Below are 19,645 nucleotides of genomic sequence, written 5' to 3' on the forward strand. Positions count from 1 at the left end.
TATATATATATATACATATATATATATATATATATATATATATAAAAACCCAAAAGGTCAACAGTTTCATGATACATCAAGCTTAGGGACTGGCTAATACACAGCAGGTCAAAAAAGGCCATATTTTGGCTGCAGTGCTTGCTGTTCTCTTATGAAGAAAAGATCAACTAGTGCACTAAATTCAATAGATGGGTTGAAAATATCCAGTATAAAATAAGTGCTACAAATGTTACAACACTTTGGTTCATATGGCAGCAGAACATTAAAATAAAAGTGCTCTTTACACTACTTTTGAATTCATTCTTGGAGTTTGTAAATACAATGCGATTAATCGCGATTAATCAGGGCGATTAATCGCGATTAAATATTTTAATCGTTGCCCAGCCCTAATATATATATATATATATATATATATATATATATATATATATATATATATATATATATATATATACAAACTTAACACACACAAACTTAACACACAAACAGCGGAGAGAGACCGCAGCAGCGGAAAAACATGAACAGAGGATGTTCATATATATATATATATATATATATATATATATATATATATATATATACATATATATATATATATTAGGGCTGGGCAACGATTAAAATATTTAATCGCGATTAATCGCCCTGATTAATCGCGATTAATCGCATTGTATTTACAAACTCCAAGAATGAATTCAAAAGTAGTGTAAAGAGCACTTTTATTTTAATGTTCTGCTGCCATATGAACCAAAGTGTTGTAACATTTGTAGCACTTATTTTATACTGGATATTTTCAACCCATCTATTGAATTTAGTGCACTAGTTGATCTTTTCTTCATAAGAGAACAGCAAGCACTGCAGCCAAAATATGGCCTTTTTTGACCTGCTGTGTATTAGCCAGTCCCTAAGCTTGATGTATCATGAAACTGTTGACCTTTTGGGTTTTGTGGTTTTTATTTTATTATTACAATTAAATAATAATAATAATAATGTTATGTTATGTTCAGTGTTTTTTCGCTAATCCACCTCTTATATATTTCAATCCTTATGTAATTTTGTCTGTGTTGTGTGCACCTGCCTGTTGCTTTAATCCTATACATTTCCCCGTCGTGGGATAAAAAAAGGATTAGCTAATGTTATCTTATCTTAAATAACACTTTTTAATATATGTACTGGGTTCTTTCAAGGTCTTAATTACATGTTATGTGTGGGCTCCAGTAACATCCATCCATCCATCCATCCATCCACTGATCTACCTGGATGTTCCCAGGAGGACTGAAACGCCTCAGTCAGTGACGTCTGTGGGTCTGTCGGGGCAGTGAGAGAAGTTTCGTCTCCTCTCTCCGTTTCTGGGGCTCGACGTTTTCATGTTTTTTCACGTGCTTAGATAAATTTGTTGTGTTTCCACTGAAATGAACCGGCTTTTTACAAAACATACAGCTTGATTTCATTTACGGTATTAAAATAAAGCCAAACGGTGCTACATCCTCTGTTCATGTTTTTCCGCTGCTGCGGTCTCTCTCCGCTGTTTGTGTGTTAAGTTTGTGTGAAAGCTGAGTGGGCGGGCCAGGCTGAGCCTGCGTGCTGATTGGCTGGCGCTGCTGAGCCATGTACGAGAGGGGAGGGGAAGCGGGAGAGTGCTGCCGTGACAGCGCGCTGCAGTCAGCGCGCTGCTGACTGACACTGACTGAAAGCATTTGAGCAACATGCGTTAATGCGCGATAAAATAAATATCGCCGTTAATAGTCTAATGAATTAACGCGAAATTAACGCGTTAACTTGCCCAGCCCTAATATATATATATGTATATGTATATATATGTATATATGTATATATATATATATATATATATATATATATATATATATATATATATATATATATATATATATATGTATATATATATATATGTATATGTATATATGTATATGTATATATGTATATATATATGTATATATAAAACTTGATATGCTTGCATGTTTATTTGACGTTAACACGCGGTTCTTTGTTGTTGCTTTCGCGCGTGCATATAGTGAATGGCAGGGCAAAAACACATGGAGTTCTCACTGTAAAGCAAGACCGACTCTCGCGGTCTTGCACGAGACTCCTGAGCCTGTGGGTGCGGGCGAGGGCTAGGGCAAGTGCAGTATTTCCCCCACAGACCACCAGGGCGGCCGAGAAAACCTTTGTTCGACCTGAAATGACTCATTTAATTATCCAAAACGGTATGGAACACATTAACTGAAAAATGTTGCATAGTATGCCTTTAATAACTCTAAAACATAACATTTTGTTAATTCAAGCTCTAATTAAATGTGGTTTACAAATGCCATTAAATGTATTAGAGTTCATTGATCCTTCACAAATTCTCCAGGAACTGCTAAATTTAGAGGCAAATCTATTTGTCCAACTTTGACATCTGGATCGTGTTTATGGTCTGATCAGACGTAATGTTTTAAGAGTGCTCACCACATGATGAACTTTATTGTCCTAAAGGAAATTTGTCTTGGGTACAGACTCTAGCTGCTACATAGTCCAAACTATGTGTCACACTACATTCACACATAAAAACACTACTATAGAAATCATGTAGCACTAATGCTCCAGCCTCGGAGCAGGACCCTTCCAGAGTCAGCTGCAGGTTACAGTTCAGACAAATTCCTTTCCTCCAATAATCTACTCATGGCTGAGTATGGGTAAAACCTCACAGAAAACAACAGAGACATTTTTGTAATGTAAACAAAATTTATTTAAATCTACAAGATCAGCCAATTTAATCTTCATCTTCCTCCTCCTCTTCATCCTGATTGATCTGGAAGTAGCGGAGCTCGTAGCTCTCCTTGGTGTTGGCCACAACACGCAGCCAGTCACGAAGATTGTTCTTCTTCAGGTACTTCTTGGTCAGGTACTTCAGGTATCTACCAAAAAAAAAAAAAGTCAGCAATGACGGTAAATAAAAACCTTCAACCTACAAGAAAAGCATAGAGAAGTCTGAAATACAAAAAGTATTTTCAGATCAGCATGAATCAAACTCCTGGGTTCAGAACAGTCGTGCCCTGAAAGACCTGCAGCAACAAGTCCAACCTTTTTCCTGTAGAAGGTTTCATGTAGGGGGTGGGCAATAAACACTCTAAACAAGAAAAGTGAACACAAGAACCAAAACTTTATTACAGTCTGTTTTAAACAACCATGGCTGTGACTGTGTCACAACACTCAGCTCCATAAATCAGAACAGCTGACAACAACTTGGAGAACATTTGGAGAACAGGTTGTCCTTAGTGTTGTCCTTAGCATGTAAGATTTAGAAAGAAAGAAAGCTTTGTCATTGCAATTGTATATTCCAATGAAGTTTATCTTCTGCATTTAACCCATCCCTTAAGGAGCAGTGGGCAGCTATCACAGCACCTGGGGAGCAATCTGGGGTTAAGGGTGGGAGCCTGCGGGGATCGAACCAGGTATTTATAACCAGTGTCCGAAATTAACTTTGTTATTCACCGGCCAAGTTGGCATATTTTTTACCGGCCAAAATATTAATTTTGACCAGACCTCAACTTTTATAAAAATTAAGAGTGAAATTATGTTAATTATGGGGGGCGTGGTTGGGGGCGTGGCTGACTGGAACCTGGAAGAGAAATCTTTGTTTCCTGAATTAAAAAAAATATATATATTGTAGTTGATTATAAAAGACACAATATGAATTATCAGATTCACATCCAGGCGATAAAAAACACTACAGATTATCATTATTCTATCCATGTTGGCCTTATTTGTGAATGAGGCAGAGTTTCATCAAGCCAGTACGGTCAGTGGGGGTTCTAGACCAAATGTAGCAGGGGGGGTCAGGGTGGGGCCAGTGTTTTTTCACAGGGGCACAGAACAAAAGATTTGGGAGGGGGGGGGAACTTAACAGGTCAACATTTCATCGTTTAAAATATTAAGTAAGCCAAAGAGCCAATTGTGGCTCTGGAACTGCAGGTTGCAGACCCCTGATCTTTTCTCAATACAGCGGGAGCTTAACGTGAAACAGCTTGATTTTAATTATTGTTATTTTTTTATATATATATTTTTTTAAATTATTTTGTTATTTTATTATTGGGTAAAACCATAAACGAAAAAAATGCAACTGATCCAAATGACCAGTCAGTCACGTTATCTTTGTCAGCATTTATCATCCTAAGAAATTTAACATCATGTTTTTAGTACAGGGGCCATAACAGGGGCCAGGAACAGTTCTACATGGGCATAGGCCCCTGTTGGCCCCTGTCCAGAACCGCCCCTGTGTATGGTTCAAAATTTTCCCCTCAGCTGCAACACTTAAAGCACTCAGGGTTCACGCTGCGTCTTTACGCTGATCTCGCTGCTGGATTTTACCCTTGTGCGCTGCGCCCCCGATGTTACAGGTTACATGTAACGTAAGTTTGCGCACCTGAATTCAAGCGCAACGCACCACGCCCACCGAAGCACCGCTGGTTCTGTGTCGATAAAAACAAAAGAGCATGAAAAACAGTTACCGACTCTCCTACTGACTTTAATTGGGACATTTTGGTACGAGTGGAAGGACATTAAACGTAGCGATTCACGTTTTGAAGGCTGGCCGCTGATAAAAGCACCTTGCTCCGAGAGGGGGCGGGGGAGGCGCAGTAAGAGCGGTGAAGCACAGAGCCGCAGCGCAGGTACTTAAAAAAATCCGAATAAATAAGAACGAAACTTATAAACAGACTAATTGGCGTTTTAGACTGTATCTGGTTAGCAGATCTGTTTTCTGATCCAGCGTGCAGCCATGACTGGTTCTGAATGTGAAAGAAGCTGAACCAGCACCGCAGAAGGCGGGTCTAGACTGAGCTCTGGATAGACAGAGCTGTGAACGGATCGTGTGGGTTTTGTTATTTTTATGTTACTTTTATTTTATTTGGTACAAACATTTACTCGCCATGTGGCAGCTAGCCCTCTGAAATTCACTCGCCAAACGGGAAATTTACTCGCATTTGGCGACTGGCGAGTGTTAATTTCGTAACCCTGTTTATAACCTTCTCAAAGTGCAAGTGCGCTGCCCTAACCACTAGGAACCTGAGATCATAAATTACATGCTTACTAATAAAATTACAGCAATAATTTATTTTACATCACTTAGTTTGCAGTAGGGCTGCACAAATAATCGCATTTGTAATATAATCGCAATTAAAAAAAAAAAACAACAAAAAAAAAAACGTAACTTCCAAACCACAGAGGTCTGCAATTTTTGGCTATGTAACAATTAGTGAATCAGACGCGTCCTTTAGGTGCGAGTTTGCTCCACATGGAAGGGAAGACAGTTGCAGAAGTGAGATAATCTGGTTTTATTACTTGTTTTAGAGTTCATATAATCATACTGTTTTACAGAAACTTTAAGGAATCTCATAGCATTAAGTTCTGGTCAATCAGTTTAATACATAGACTTGCTTGTTGGTTACACTTTATGTTCAACAAGGATTGATGTCCAAATCAATTAAAAGCTGTTCTCTTGAATAATGTTCTGATTAATAAAAACATTAAAAGTTCTTGTTTTAAATACTCCTTGTTTACAAACATCTTTATCTAGAGGCCATTTTTGTTGCTTGTGGTTAATGCAGAAAAAAAGTCTAAATCAAATTACATTTTTGGTTGAAATATATCGTAGGCAGAAGGCAATCATTTCTGCTCCATGTTGAGACGCAGTGGATCTTTTAGCACCCAATCTGCACAGCGATGAAACAGATTGATTTGTTGTTTGTATATGTTTAAAAAAGACATGATAAATTAAACCGGGAAAAAAATGCATTAAATTGCAATATTAAGATAAAAAAATTGCAATTCGATTATTTTCTAAAATCTTTTAGCCCTACTTTGCACAACAAATTTAGAAAAAGACAAAAATCATAGATAATTTTATTTGCTGTATGGTATGTTTTACGTCAGAGTACAAGTCCTGCTAAGGAAGAACTAAGAGACAAGTACATCGGACGTGAGCCCATAGAAGCGTAAACGTTTATTTGACACGAACTTAGTTGCAGTATTCACCGAAAACACAGGTTTAGTTAGGGCTCCTTTGAATCCCCCCACCCCCATGTTGAATGAGGCATGTGCGCAAGGGCCACGCAAGTTACAAAAATTCGGAGGTGCATGACCTTGCGCCGCATGGGTGGGGAGGGCATGATTGCGTCAGTTTTGCCACACACACACACACACACACACTCCTTCAATGCGGCTTAAAACTCTTTAGGGTTGTTGGGCTTAAACCGCACACAAAGTGGGACCGTGGAACACCATCTCACCAGAATTACAAAATTGTACAAAATACCTTGGTTTATTGTTTTGTTTACAGTTCAGCTTGGATTTAACTTTCTGCACTGCATAGACTTGCTGTGAGCGCTGAATCCAGATCCAGTGTGTGACCCCAGTCTGTGTAAGACAAAAGGTACCGCATGGACGCGGTGCATGCCAAACATGCGCAGTACTGCATGTCTGACAGGATAGCAGTTTTATTTCATGATAAATGATTTTTTAAACTTACTTTTACATGGCAGTGTAGGCATTTAAAAAGAATATTCAGTGTTTCCCATAGGTTGAGAATTTACTTGTGGTGGTGGACAATGGAGAGTCACTTTATATGGTACAGCGTTGCATGGTGCCAGTCTCTAAATCACAAACCTTCCTCTTAATGGAAATCTCATATCATGTGCTAATTTTTTACACTGAATATTGTGTAATTATAATTTTATATATTTGACTAAGTCACATGCGTCTTCTTATGCTAGGCTCCCATATACCCAGGCACAGACCCAGGGGCATGGGTCTGGACTTCCAGACCAGGGGTGGTTACCCACCCCTGGTCTGGAAGTTGTTATTTGGGTTTTGTTTTTTTATTTGTAAATCATACTCAACTACTGGGGGGAAGGGGGAAGCCGTTTCTTTTCCAGCAGGTTCCCACCGTACACCGGTCAGTGAGAGCAGAAAGGAACTGTAATGCTCCGTGTCCTGGAGACCGCCTGCTTGGAGCAACTCTGGGTATGAAGCTCTGAGTCACATATAAAACAGTTTGATGTGATACCTCTTGTCGCTGATGAGTTTACAGTGTAACACCACGTACTCGGCCGTAAAAATTTAACTGTGTACCTGTCAGCATTGAGTCCACCGACTCATGTCCGCGCAAGTAATGGTGGCTCACACATTTAAGTTTAAAGTGGGAATTGTTTTTTTAAATTGATCAGACTGCAGGTCTGCTGGTGGTTCCTAGAGTCTTTAAAAGTAGAATGGGAGGCAAATCCTTTAGCTATCAGGCTCCTCTCCTGTGGAACCAACTCCCAGTTTTGGTCCGTGAGGCAGACACCCTGTCTACTTTTAAGACTAATCTTAAAAACGTTCCTTTTTGACAAAGCTTATAACTAGAGTGGCTCATGTCACTCTGAGCTACCTTTATAGTTTTACTGCTATAGGCTTAGGCTACTGGAGGACATCAGGATCTAATTTTCTCACTCTATAGAGTTCTACTGTTCTTCAATTATGCATTACGCGTTGTCATTTCTGCTTTAACTTTCTGTTCTCTCTCTTTTATCTTCATAGTAGGTACACCTGGTCTGGCATTCTGTTAGCTTGGACATCATCCAGGGAAGACAAATCACCCGCTATTACCATCTAATGTAGAACAGATTACTGGATCAATGTGTGCTTCTGTGCTTTTTTGTCTCTCTTGTTGTGTCTCTGCTCTGTCTCTCTTGTTGTGTCTCTGCTCTGTCTCTCTTGTTGTGTCTCTGCTCTGTCTCTCTTGTTGTGTCTCTGCTTTGTCTCTCTTGTTGTGTCTCTGCTCTGTCGTAACCCCCAGTCGGTCGAGGCAGATAACCGTTCATACTGAGCCCGGTTCTGCCTGAGGTTTTCCGGGGAGTTTTTCTTCTCACTGTCGCTTCATGCTTGCTCAGTATGAGGGATTGCAGCAAAGCCATGTACAATGCAGACGACTCCCTGTGGCTCTACGCTTCCCCAGGAGTGAATGCTGCTTGTTGGGACTTTGGTCAAACATTTCCTATATAAGGAAACCAGTTGATTGCATCAATCTGTATAATCTGACCCAATCTGTATAATATGATTGAACTTGAGATGACATGTTTTATTAATTGGCGCTATATAAATAAAATTGAATTGAATCTTTGGTGATATGAATCGATCTGTAGGAATTAATATGAGAATCGATTCATAATTGCAAAATCAATTTTTATTACAGCCCTAATTTAGAAATGTTTCTTAATAAGAATGTTTTTGTTGATGATTAAAAGATTGGATTAGAAAGAATATTATTTAATTTAAGAGTTAAATTATTTTTAATCTTGTCATTTTTTTTCCCTGTCCTACATAATGATGGCAATGATGCCAATAATGGAGCTGCGGATATGACAAAAGCAACTTTGCCCAAGAAATGCAGCACCTTGGAGCCTCCTCCTTTTCACTTTTCACAAACCCAAGTTTAAACTGTCCAATTTACAAGTCTGCACTTTGTGTTTAATGTGAGGAGAAAAAAAAGGGGGTGGACCCGTTTCTGTTGAATTTGCATGTTACCTAAGCCATTACAAGCCCTTTGTTGTATAAAGCTTGATGCTCCGCATTACTCCAGACTTTTTGAATTGAGAAAGCTTCCTGGATAGGAAGCGAAATGTCTTCAAACTATGGGGGAAAAAAAAGTCCAGTTTCTTTGTTTTTTACCATTTTTGGAAAGAAAAAATTTTTTACCGTATTTTTCGGACTTATATGGTCATTTATAATCCAGTGCGCCTTTCATACATGATTGCTGTTGCGCTTACTGACCGATTTTATGTGGTATAACAAAAATCTGTTAAAATGTGTAAGTCCGATTTTGGAGCATTACGGTACACAGTGTCACTACCTGATCGGACCCCCGAGCAGTCTGCAAGACTGTACTCGAGACGGACTCTGCGCAGACTCCGCATACAGGTACATGCAGAGCTCAATTTTTATGGCCACGTACGTAGTGTCACACTAAACTTGCCGGCAACAAGTCTTTATATCAAACTGTTTAATGTTACCCCAAGCTTCTCCAAGCAGGCGGTCACAAGGACACAGCATCACAGTCCCTCTCTGCTCTCACTGACAAGTGTACGGTGGGAACCTGCTGGAAAAGAAACGTCTCTAGGTGCTAATCACACGTTTTACCATTTGCTCTGCAGCTTAGTACCACTGGCAGAAAGTCTGGAAATTGTAGGAATTTGCCACAAGAAATGTGGGAAACTGTATGCTTGACTATGAAGGGTAAAACGTTTGCACAGCTCACAGTATGCGCATAGTACGCCTGAATATGTGGGAGCCTTTTGGCAGCCCGCACCCAGAGTACGCTCTAGCAACAATAAGCCTAGTATGTTAATTCAATATAAAAGTTAAGTTTACTTTTGGCCTAATGTTAGAAACAGGCCAATGTAGTCCCACTACTCTGTCCTCCTGACAGAGAAGTGGGGTTAGGGTGAGCGAGAGAGGTGTGTACGTGAAGGGGAGGACTGATGGTACACACTTGGGAACAATATTAAGTGCACCTTATAATCCGGTCCGCCTTCTGGTCAGAAAATACTGTATTTTCTAACATTGTTGAGCGACTTTCATTATTGTAAGACAGAATGAATTGAATCAAACTTAATCGAAATTAATTGATTGAGCCCTAAAGCTCATTATGAGGGATTGCTGCAAAGCCATCAACAATGCAGACGACTCTCCACTGTGGCTCTATGCTCTTTCAGGAGGAGTGAATGGTGCTTGTTAAGACTCGATGCAAATCTGCTGGGTTTCCTTAGATAGAATCTGTCTCAAGGATTTCATTAAATTTGATTTTGTAAAGTGCATTAAGAAGATGTGTTGTGAATCAGCACTATACAAATAATATTGAACTAAAACATTTTTATTAAATTAATTCTAAACAGTTTTGCCACAGGTCTATGAGAAACATTGGCATACCAATTGTAAAGCAGAGCACTTTCACTTTCCTGGTAAATTAACACCTACTGAACTCTAAAATCTGTTTCAACAAAAGGTCTTAATGGGGTGTGTGGGGAGAAAAAGAAACGAAGGAAGAAGGGATTTTTAAACATGAATGTTAGGGGATAAATTAAGGTTATACAATTGATAGGTTTGTAATCTCCATAACGTGACCCTTGTGATGGACAGTTTTGCATACTACATGCAGCCCCGCCCATTGAGCAGTACTGGGTTGGTCGGGGGGACCAAAGCCCTGGGAAAGTAAAGTGTGGGTAAATGAAATTAGTCCCCCAGGGTTTTGAGTGGCAGTGGAAAAGGGGCTCAGTTAGGTCCCTTTGAATGAATAGCCAAATTTTTATTTTTGTAGAAAGAAAGACATTCAGAAATGTAAATGCCAGAGAAAGATTTTCAACAGTGATGATGCAGGCTGGTACTTTACATGAACAGCACCTTCAACAAGATGGATCCTTTCTGTGGTGCTGGAACGGGCGTTCTTTAAACTGTTCTAGTGAAGATTTTAATCTTCAGAACCCTGGCAGCAACAAAATCAGAACCCAGACTTCTCACCTTTTAGAGAAAGGAACCTCAGAGGAAACCGTAATCTTGCTTTTGCTCCTCTCAATGGACACCACACCCCCGCCTAGGTTGCCGGCTTTCCCGTTCACCTTGATGCGCTCCTGGAGGAACTGCTCCTGGAAATTAAACATTTTCGTCATTGTGGTGTAAAGATATTACACACATCTGTATAAAAATGACACCAACATAAAGCTAAGTATGGATAAGACAGACCTGGAACCACATTTTACCATCAGGTTTCTGCCCCATTAAAATGTCTGTGGGAACAGACGAGGTGTTCTGTTCAACATGTTAACATTGATTCAGCCGCTTCTCTTCCTCGCATTCTTAGCAGAAACAACAAACTGGTAAATGGTTGGAGTTTACACACAAGGTCTTTATGCGGCCATATTGGGCAAGCTGATTATGTTGCAGAAAATGCTGCTGAGCACTTTTTTTCCTCCCCAACATGACAACAAACTCACAAGACTTGCATATGTTTTTCCCCCTAGAACTGTGTCTTCCTACACTGAGCCATGACATTAAGCCCGTGACACATCTGAATACCCTTAATTCTAGCTCTAGCCCCTTCACCTTTCCCAGGGTCAAAAGTAAAAACTCTATTGTGGATAGACTGCTCTGCTGATCTCAGACAGCCTTGAACTTCGACGTCATTACGTGACGGAAACACACACGGATGATGCGAAAAATCCGAGCCTACAGCCTTCTGAAAATAAAATACAAAGTGTGCACTCTCTGCTCTCCAGACATCTTTGTTAATTTTTGTGAGGTGGACTGTGCAAATATGTCATGTCACACAGAGGATTGTGGGATAGCTTAAGGCTTCTTAGCACCTTCCTAGAGGGAACATACAAGCTCCGTCTCAATTCGCAGGCTGCGTCCTTCGAAGGAGCCAGCCTACACAGCCTTAGGAGGACCCAGCCTTGGAGGATGCTCCGGAGGATCCTCAGCCGTTGGTAAATGGGACGGTCTAGCGTTTGGAACACTTCCGGGTTGCGACACAATGTCATCACGTCTACCCCAAGCCCGGGAAAAACAGCGCCGAAAACCGACAGGATAAACGACACAATAATGAATAGTGGATGGTTTACACATCACGCTATCTTAGTTCCTAGCCTTCTAGTGACGATCTGCAGTACTACTGCTCTCTAGGATTGAAGGAGGGACTCAAGCAAATAAAAATGGCGGCGCCAGTAACATTCAGGAAGTGAAGCAAGAAAGAAAATAATGATGGAAGAATGTTAAGTTATATTGAAATTTAAGGATGGACAGGATATGAGTGGAATAAGTCCTATCACTTTGTCAAATGGATTGAAGAAAGTTGTTGGAGATGTAGAGCTAGCTAAAATCCTGAGGGATGGAAGCTTACTTATCACTTGTAAAAATACTGAGCAAAAGAACAAGGCCCTAAAATTACAAATGGTGTGTAGAAAGGAAGTGTTGGAAAGAAAGGTAGTTATCAGGGATTATCAGGGATTCTGGTAGGAGAAAATTTGGAGGAGCTAAAGAAAATAATAAGAGGAGCAGACGGTACAGGCATCAGACGACTACAGGCTTTTAGGAATGGGGAGAAAATGGACAGTACATCTGTTCTTCTGGATTTCAAAGATAAAGTTCTGCCTGATAAAGTGATGATTGGTTACATGAGCTTTAATGTAAGAGCTTACATTCCACCACCTCTAAGATGTTATAAATGTCAAATATATGGACATACTGCAAATGTTTGTAAAGGGAAATAGAGGTGTGGTAGATGTGGAGGTGAACATCCTTATGGTGAATGTGGAAATAATCCTGTTAAATGTTGTAACTGTGGAGGAAGTCATAATGCAGCATATGCAGGGTGCATGGTAAGGAAAGAGGCAGCTGAAATCCAAAAAGTTAAAACTGATAAAAGAATTACTTATGCTGAAGCAGTAAAAGAAGTTAAAAAGAATGATAATCATCCAAAAATAAACTATGAAAAGAAAAGAGGGGTAGACAATCAGTGTAATGTTACATTAGAAAAATTGATTCCTTTTCTTGCATATATCATAAATTGTTCAGAGCAAGCAAAAACTAAAACTGAAAAAAAATTATAGTAAAGGCAGCTACAAAGTTTTTTAATGTCAAAGATTTGTCTTGGGAGAAAATCCATGATGAACTTAGGCATGGGGAAGGATCTTTTGAAAATGAGGCTTCTCAAATCATCACATAAGTCTAATATTACAATGGAACGCTAGCAGTTTATTAGCAAATGGTCAGGAATTTAAAGGCTTCATTAATAATTTAAATACAAAACCAGATATCATATGCATTCAGGAAACATGGCTCAAGCCATCAATAGTTTAGTATTCATGGTTACTCAGTATTGCGTAGAGATAGGACAAGTGGGAATGGAGGAGGATGTGCCATATTTATAAAAGGAAAACATTAAATTCATTCAGATCCAAGTAATGTCAGATTCAGAATTTATTGCTGTAGAAATTTGGACAAATGAAGGGAATATTAAAATAATGAATTTCTACAATCCTTGCAAAAAATTTGAAAAAGCAGAACTTGAAACTATGTTAGAACACTGGAGAGGGAAAATAGTTTGGTGTGGGGACTTCCAATGCACATAGCACTTTATGGGGAGATCAAGATGATTATAACGGAGGAATTTTAGAAGAGATAATTGAAGAAAAAGAATTGGTAGTTTTAAATAATGGGGTAGGCACTAGGGTAGACTTGGTAAGAGGTAAAGAATCGGCTATTGATCTGACTTTAGTTTCTCAACCTATTACTGATAATTGCAGTTGGAGAGTATTTAAAGAAAACACAATGGGAAGTGATCATTATCCAATTTTTAGTAAGATAGGAATAGATATAGAAGAAGATCAGGTAAAAATTGAGGGGAGGTGGAAATTTGGGAAAGCAAACTGGGGTAGTTTTAAATTAATGAGTGAGATTATTATGAAAAATATAGATACAAATAAACAAATATATGAATTAAATTTAGAAACTAGAAAAATTTGCATTTCCTGCGAAAATGCACTGTGAATGCAGATAGCTGAATGATTGAGCAAAAGATGCAGAAGATCTTTGAAGAAGAGAAAAAAATAGCTGAAAAGCATTGAAGAAGTTGAAAAAGTTGAAGAATTTGAAAAAGTTGGAGAATTTGAACATGAAAGAACAATAGCTGAATGATTAGAAGAAGAAATAAACTAAGGGAATGGCACCAAACATCTCCTAACTCATTCTAAACACTGAATCATTTAACAAAGCAGAAGTAGAATTTCAAACTTGAATATACTGTAGCCATATGTGGGCCTGCATTTCTAGGAGCATAAGGGGTTTGGCCCCCCATTGAAAAGCATTAGATGTTTGACTTCTCATAGCTTGGAGATGCTTTATGCGACGTAGGCTAAATTTGTTGTGGAGCTTTCTCTCTAATGGAAGTACAGACTCTGAAGCAGAAGTTTGTACGAGCTTCCTAGAGCTACTTCCGGTTAGCAACATGCTAACAGTTAGCCGCTAACATGGTTGTATTCAGTATCACCGGGTGATTGTACTCTGTCAGTTTGGTCCAAATCCTGTACTGGGAAGTGCCTCAAAAAGGGGTGCCAATACTTAATGTCACCAAAGGTCACCAAAGTTCATGGGTCAGATTGGCCTCCTTTAGCAACTCAGCCTCACCACATCTGGGCCCAGAACTCAACATTTGACCAAAATGGTCAGTAGCGCCATTTCCCACAGGTTGGTGGTGCTGTATTGGCCAATTGGGTCGTGTCTGGGCATCATGCCAGGTCCTGTTGGAAGCAAAGGCCCAATAGGAAAGCATGTGAAATCCAAAATGGGGCAGAAAAGTGACACATGGCTGAAAGTCACTTGAAAATTCTAAAATGTCAAGAGGAAGTGACTGCGAATTTCAGATTCCTACATTAATCACAGCAACTGCGGTGAGCGTTGAAAGTTGCCATTCTATCTCAATGGAGCCTCTCCCTCTGGCCCTCAGAGTTCCGTCGTCATGGAAACTCACTGACACACCTGCAGCGGGCCAGTCTACAGAAGTGCAGACACTTTGCTCAAAATATGTCCCATTGGATTATAATGGAGAACTTTGCCCCGAACAACGCTTCATATCTCCTGATCCCTAAATGGTAGAGACGTAATTTTTTCTGCGTTTAGTTCGTAACGGATAGGGGAAGAAGAAAAGCTATTGGTTTTTGCTGGAAAAAGTTTAATAAAGGCGTAAAAAATTATGATCTAAAGGGGTTTTTTAAGGAATTTGCAAAATCCTCTAAAAACAGTCCCGAACAAATCGCTCTAGCTGAAAAAGTATAAGAGATATCAAAACAATTATTTCACTGTGAGTATCAGCAGGCTTTTGAAGACTATGTTGCTCATTTTTATGTTTGTACAAAAATCGGTGTAGGCACAGCGACGATGTAAAAAAGTGGATCATGTGGAACAATGCAGCTCTAAAGCATTTTCAGGATTTTGCACATTCGCTACTCCCGAACAAATTGTTCCTGCAGAAAAACCGTAACAGTTATCCACAAAATTCCTTTTTTGTGAGTGCCAGAAGGGTTGGGACATTCATATGTGAAAGTCTCATGCCTGTACATCAAACGGTTTAGGAGTAGCGACGATGTGAAAACGTGTGATGTTTTGGATTTTCAGACGTCATTTTTCAAAACCGCTCCATAGGAAATGAATGGGGGAGGTTTCGGGTTTGTGTCGCTCTGAGGTGATTTGCGAAAAATCTATAAATGCTACACTAATGAGGGTTACATTTCCTGATTCCAGACAAAAATTCCTACGTTTTGATGTATAATTTATGTGGATAGGTTGAAAATTGAGCGAGTGAGGAGAAGTTGTTCTGAGAAGAAGAATTTGTTGAATTTCTAGAGTGCGCACTCTATAACTGCCTCCTTGACGACCATAGCAACGCATGTTATTTGCTGAATTTCTTGAAAAGACAAAATTATTTTAAGGAGGTACTAAATGAAAATGGTAAAAGATATGAAAAAGCTGAAATATACCATAATAGCTGAAAGATATCACTACATTTTAAAAGTTGAATGACGTTTCTAGCTGGAAGTAGGCTGAAGCAGTAAGCTGTCAAAAAGCAGCTGAAATGAGCGGAATTTTAGTGAATTACATTCATTTCCTATGGGAGAAAAAAAGCTGAAAATTTGCAGAAAAAGCTGAATATTTTAAAAAGTTGAAGAGTTAAAAGTACAAAAAGACATAGCCATCCATTCCAGAAGAAGCTGAATAGTTTAAAAGTTGAATGGTTGAAATCGGAGAAAAATTGTAGGAGGAGAAGCGAATCAAACTTTAAACAGTAAAAACGCATTAGGAAGAATAAACACTAAGAAGAAGAATAAAGAATAAAGAGAAACAGGATCTCAAGAACTGTGAATGCCTACTGCATTCACAGTAACTAGAAAAATTTGCATTTCCTGCGAAAATGCACTGTGAATGCAGATAGCTGAATGATTAAGCAAAAGATGCAGAAGATCTTTGAAGAAGAGAAAAAATAGCTGAAAAGCATTGAAGAAGTTGAAAAACTTGAAGAAGTTGAAAAAGTTGAAGAATTTGAAAGAGTTGAAGAATTTGAACTTGAAAGAACAATAGCTGAATTATTAGAAGAAGAAAAAACTGAGGGAAAGGCACCAAACATTTCCTAACTCATTCTAAACACTGAATCGTTTAACAAAGCATAAGTAGAATTTCAAACTTGAATATACTGTTGCCATATGTGGGCCTGCATTTCTAAGGAGTATAAGGGGTTTCGCCCCCATTGAAAAGCATTGGATGTTTGACACCTCCTAACTTGGAGATGCTTTACGTGACGAGGCCCAAACTTATTGTGGAGCATTCTGTATAAAGGAGGTACAGACTCTGTAAAGCAGAAGTTTGTCCGAGCTTCCTAGAGCTACTTCCAATTAGCAACATGCTAACCATTAGCCGCTAACATGGTTGTGCTCAGGATCACCGGGTGATTGTACTCTCTCAGTTTGGTCCAAATCCTGTACTGGGAAGTGCCTCAAATAGGGGTGCCAATACTTAATGTCGCCAAACGTCACCAAATATCATGGGTCAGATTGGCCTCCTTTAGCAACTCAGCCTCACCACATCTGGGCCCAGAACTCAACATTTGACCAAAATGGTCAGTAGCGCCATTTCCCACAGGTGGGTGGTGCTGTATTGGCCAATTGGGTCGTGTCTGGGCATCATGCCAGGTCCTGTTGGAAGCAAAGGCCCAATAGGAAAGCATGTGAATTCCAAAATGGGATAGAAAAATGACACATAGCTGAAAGTCACTTGAAAATTTTAAAATGTCAAGAGGAAGTGACTGTGCGAATTTCAGATTCCTACATTAATCACAGCAACTGCGGTGAGCGTCGAAAGTTGCCATTCTATCTCAATTGAGCCTCTCCCTCTGGCCCTCAGAGTTCCGTCGTCATGGAAACTCACTGACACACCTGCAGCGGCCAGTCTACCCAAGTGCAGAGACTTTGCTCACAATAAGTCCCATTGGATTATAATGGAGAAGTTTGCCCCGAACAACGCTTCATATCTCCTGATCCCTAAATGGTAGAGACGTAATTTTTTCTGCGTTTAGTTCGTAACGGATAGGGGAAGAAGAAAAGCTATCGTTTTTTGCTGGAAAAAGTTTAATAAAGGCGTAAAAAATTATGATCTAAACGGCATTTTTAAGAATTTTCCAAAATCCTCCAAAAACGGTCCCGAACAAATCGCTCTAGCTGAAAAAGTATAAGAGATATCAAATTAATTCTTTCACTGTGAGTATCAGCAGGCTTTTGAGGACTATGTTGCTCATTTTTATGTTTGTACAAAAATCGGTGTAGGCACAGCGACGATGTAAAAAAGTGGATCATGTGAGAAAATGCAGCTCTAAAGCATTTTCAGGATTTTGCACATCCGCCACTCCCGAACAAATTGTTCTTGCGGAAAAACCGTAACAGTTATCCACAAAATTCCTTTTTTGTGAGTGCCAGAAGGGTTGGGACATTCATATGTGAAAGTCTCATGCCTGTACATCAAACGGTTTAGGAGTAGCGACGATGCGAAAACATGTGATGTTTTGGATTTTCAGACGTCATTTTTCAAAACCGCTCCATAGGAATTGAATGGGGGAGGTTTCGGGTTTGTGTCGCTCTGAGGTGATTTGCGAAAAATCTATAAATGCTACACCAATGAGGATTACATTTCCTGATTCCAGACAAAAATTCCTACATTTTGATGTATAATTTATGTGGATAGGTTGAAAATTGAGCGAGTGAGAAGAAGTTGTTCGGAGATGAAGAATTTGTTGAATTTCTAGAGTGCGCACTCTATAACTGCCTCCTTGACGACCATAGCAACGCATGTTATTTGCTGAATTTCTTGAAAAGCCAAAATTATTTTAAGGAGGTACTATATGAAAATGGTAAAAGATATGAAAAAGCTGAAATAGACCATAATAGCTGAAAGATATCACTACATTTTAAAAGTTGAATGGTGTTTCTAGCTGAAAGTAGGCTGAAGCAGTAAGCTGTCAAAAAGCAGCTGAAATGAGCGGAATTTTAGTGAATTACATTCATTTCCTATGGGAGAAAAAAAGCTGAAAATTTGCAGAAAAAGCTGAATATTTTAAAAAGTTGAAGAGTTAAAAGTACAAAAAGACATAGCCATCCATTCCAGAAGAAGCTGAATAGTTTAAAAGTTGAATGGTTGAAATCGGAGAAAAATTATAGGAGGAGAAGCGAAGCAAAGTTTAAACAGTAAAAACGCATTTGGAAGAATAAACAGGAACTAGAAAAATTTGCATTTCCTGCGAAAATGCACTGTGAATGCAGATAGCTGAATGATTGAGCAAAAGATGCAGAAGATCTTTGAAGAAGAGAAAAAAATAGCTGAAAAGCATTGAAGAAGTTGAAAAAGTTGAAGAATTTGAAAAAGTTGGAGAATTTGAACATGAAAGAACAATAGCTGAATGATTAGAAGAAGAAATAAACTAAGGGAATGGCACCAAACATCTCCTAACTCATTCTAAACACTGAATCATTTAACAAAGCAGAAGTAGAATTTCAAACTTGAATATACTGTAGCCATATGTGGGCCTGCATTTCTAGGAGCATAAGGGGTTTCGCCCCCATTGAAAAGCATTGGATGTTTGACACCTCCTAACTTGGAGATGCTTTACGTGACGAGGCCCAAACTTATTGTGGAGCATTCTGTATAAAGGAGGTACAGACTCTGTAAAGCAGAAGTTTGTCCGAGCTTCCTAGAGCTACTTCCAATTAGCAACATGCTAACCATTAGCCGCTAACATGGTTGTGCTCAGGATCACCGGGTGATTGTACTCTGTGAGTTTGGTCCAAATCCTGTACTGGGAAGTGCCTCAAATAGGGGTGCCAATACTTAATGTCGCCAAACGTCACCAAAGTTCATGGGTCAGATTGGCCTTCTTTAGCAACTCAGCCTCACCACATCTGGGCCCAGAACTCAATATTTGACCAAAATGTTCAGTAGCGCCATTTCCCACAGGTGGGTGGTGCTGTATTGGCCAATTGGGTCGTGTCTGGGCATCATGCCAGGTCCTGTTGGAAGCAAAGGCCAAATAGGAAAGCATGTGAAATCCAAAATGGAGTAGAAAAATGACACATAGCTGAAAGTCACTTGAAAATTTTAAAATGTCAAGAGGAAGTGAATGTGCGAATTTCAGATTCCTACATTAATCACAGCAACTGCGGTGAGCGTCGAAAGTTGCCATTGTATCTCAATTGATCCTCTCCCTCTGGCCCTTAGAGTTCCGTCGTCATGGTAACTCACTCACACACCTGCAGCGGCCAGTCTACCAAAGTGCAGAGACTTTGCTCACAATATGTCCCATTGGGTTATAATGGAGAACTTTGCCTCGCACAACGCTCCATATCTCCTGATCCGTAAATGGTAGAGACGTAATCTTTTCTGCGTTTCTTTCTTAACGGATAGGGGAAGAAGACTTGCTATCGGTTTTTGCTGGAAATATTTTAATAAAGGCGTAAAAAATTATGATCTAAAGGGGTTTTTTAAGGAATTTGCAAAATCCTCTAAAAACAGTCCCGAACAA

General features: G+C 39.3%; 1 protein-coding gene across 1 annotated transcript in view; it reads right to left on the reverse strand.

Annotated features, from left to right (window-relative positions):
• Window positions 1–2,722: 2,722 nt before the first annotated feature.
• Window positions 2,723–19,645, reverse strand: part of LOC105921030 (60S ribosomal protein L22) — a 44,806-nt gene continuing 27,883 nt past the window's right edge. Inside the window, exons 3-4 of the mRNA XM_012856709.3 lie at window positions 10,552–10,676; window positions 2,723–2,915 (exon numbers count right to left, since the gene is read on the reverse strand). Coding sequence (XP_012712163.1) covers window positions 2,771–2,915; window positions 10,552–10,676 — 270 coding nt within the window. The 3' untranslated portion in view covers window positions 2,723–2,770. The remainder of the gene's footprint in view (window positions 2,916–10,551; window positions 10,677–19,645) is intronic.

This window comes from Fundulus heteroclitus, unplaced genomic scaffold (assembly GCF_011125445.2).
Source record: "Fundulus heteroclitus isolate FHET01 unplaced genomic scaffold, MU-UCD_Fhet_4.1 scaffold_58, whole genome shotgun sequence".
Lineage (NCBI taxonomy): Eukaryota > Metazoa > Chordata > Actinopteri > Cyprinodontiformes > Fundulidae > Fundulus > Fundulus heteroclitus.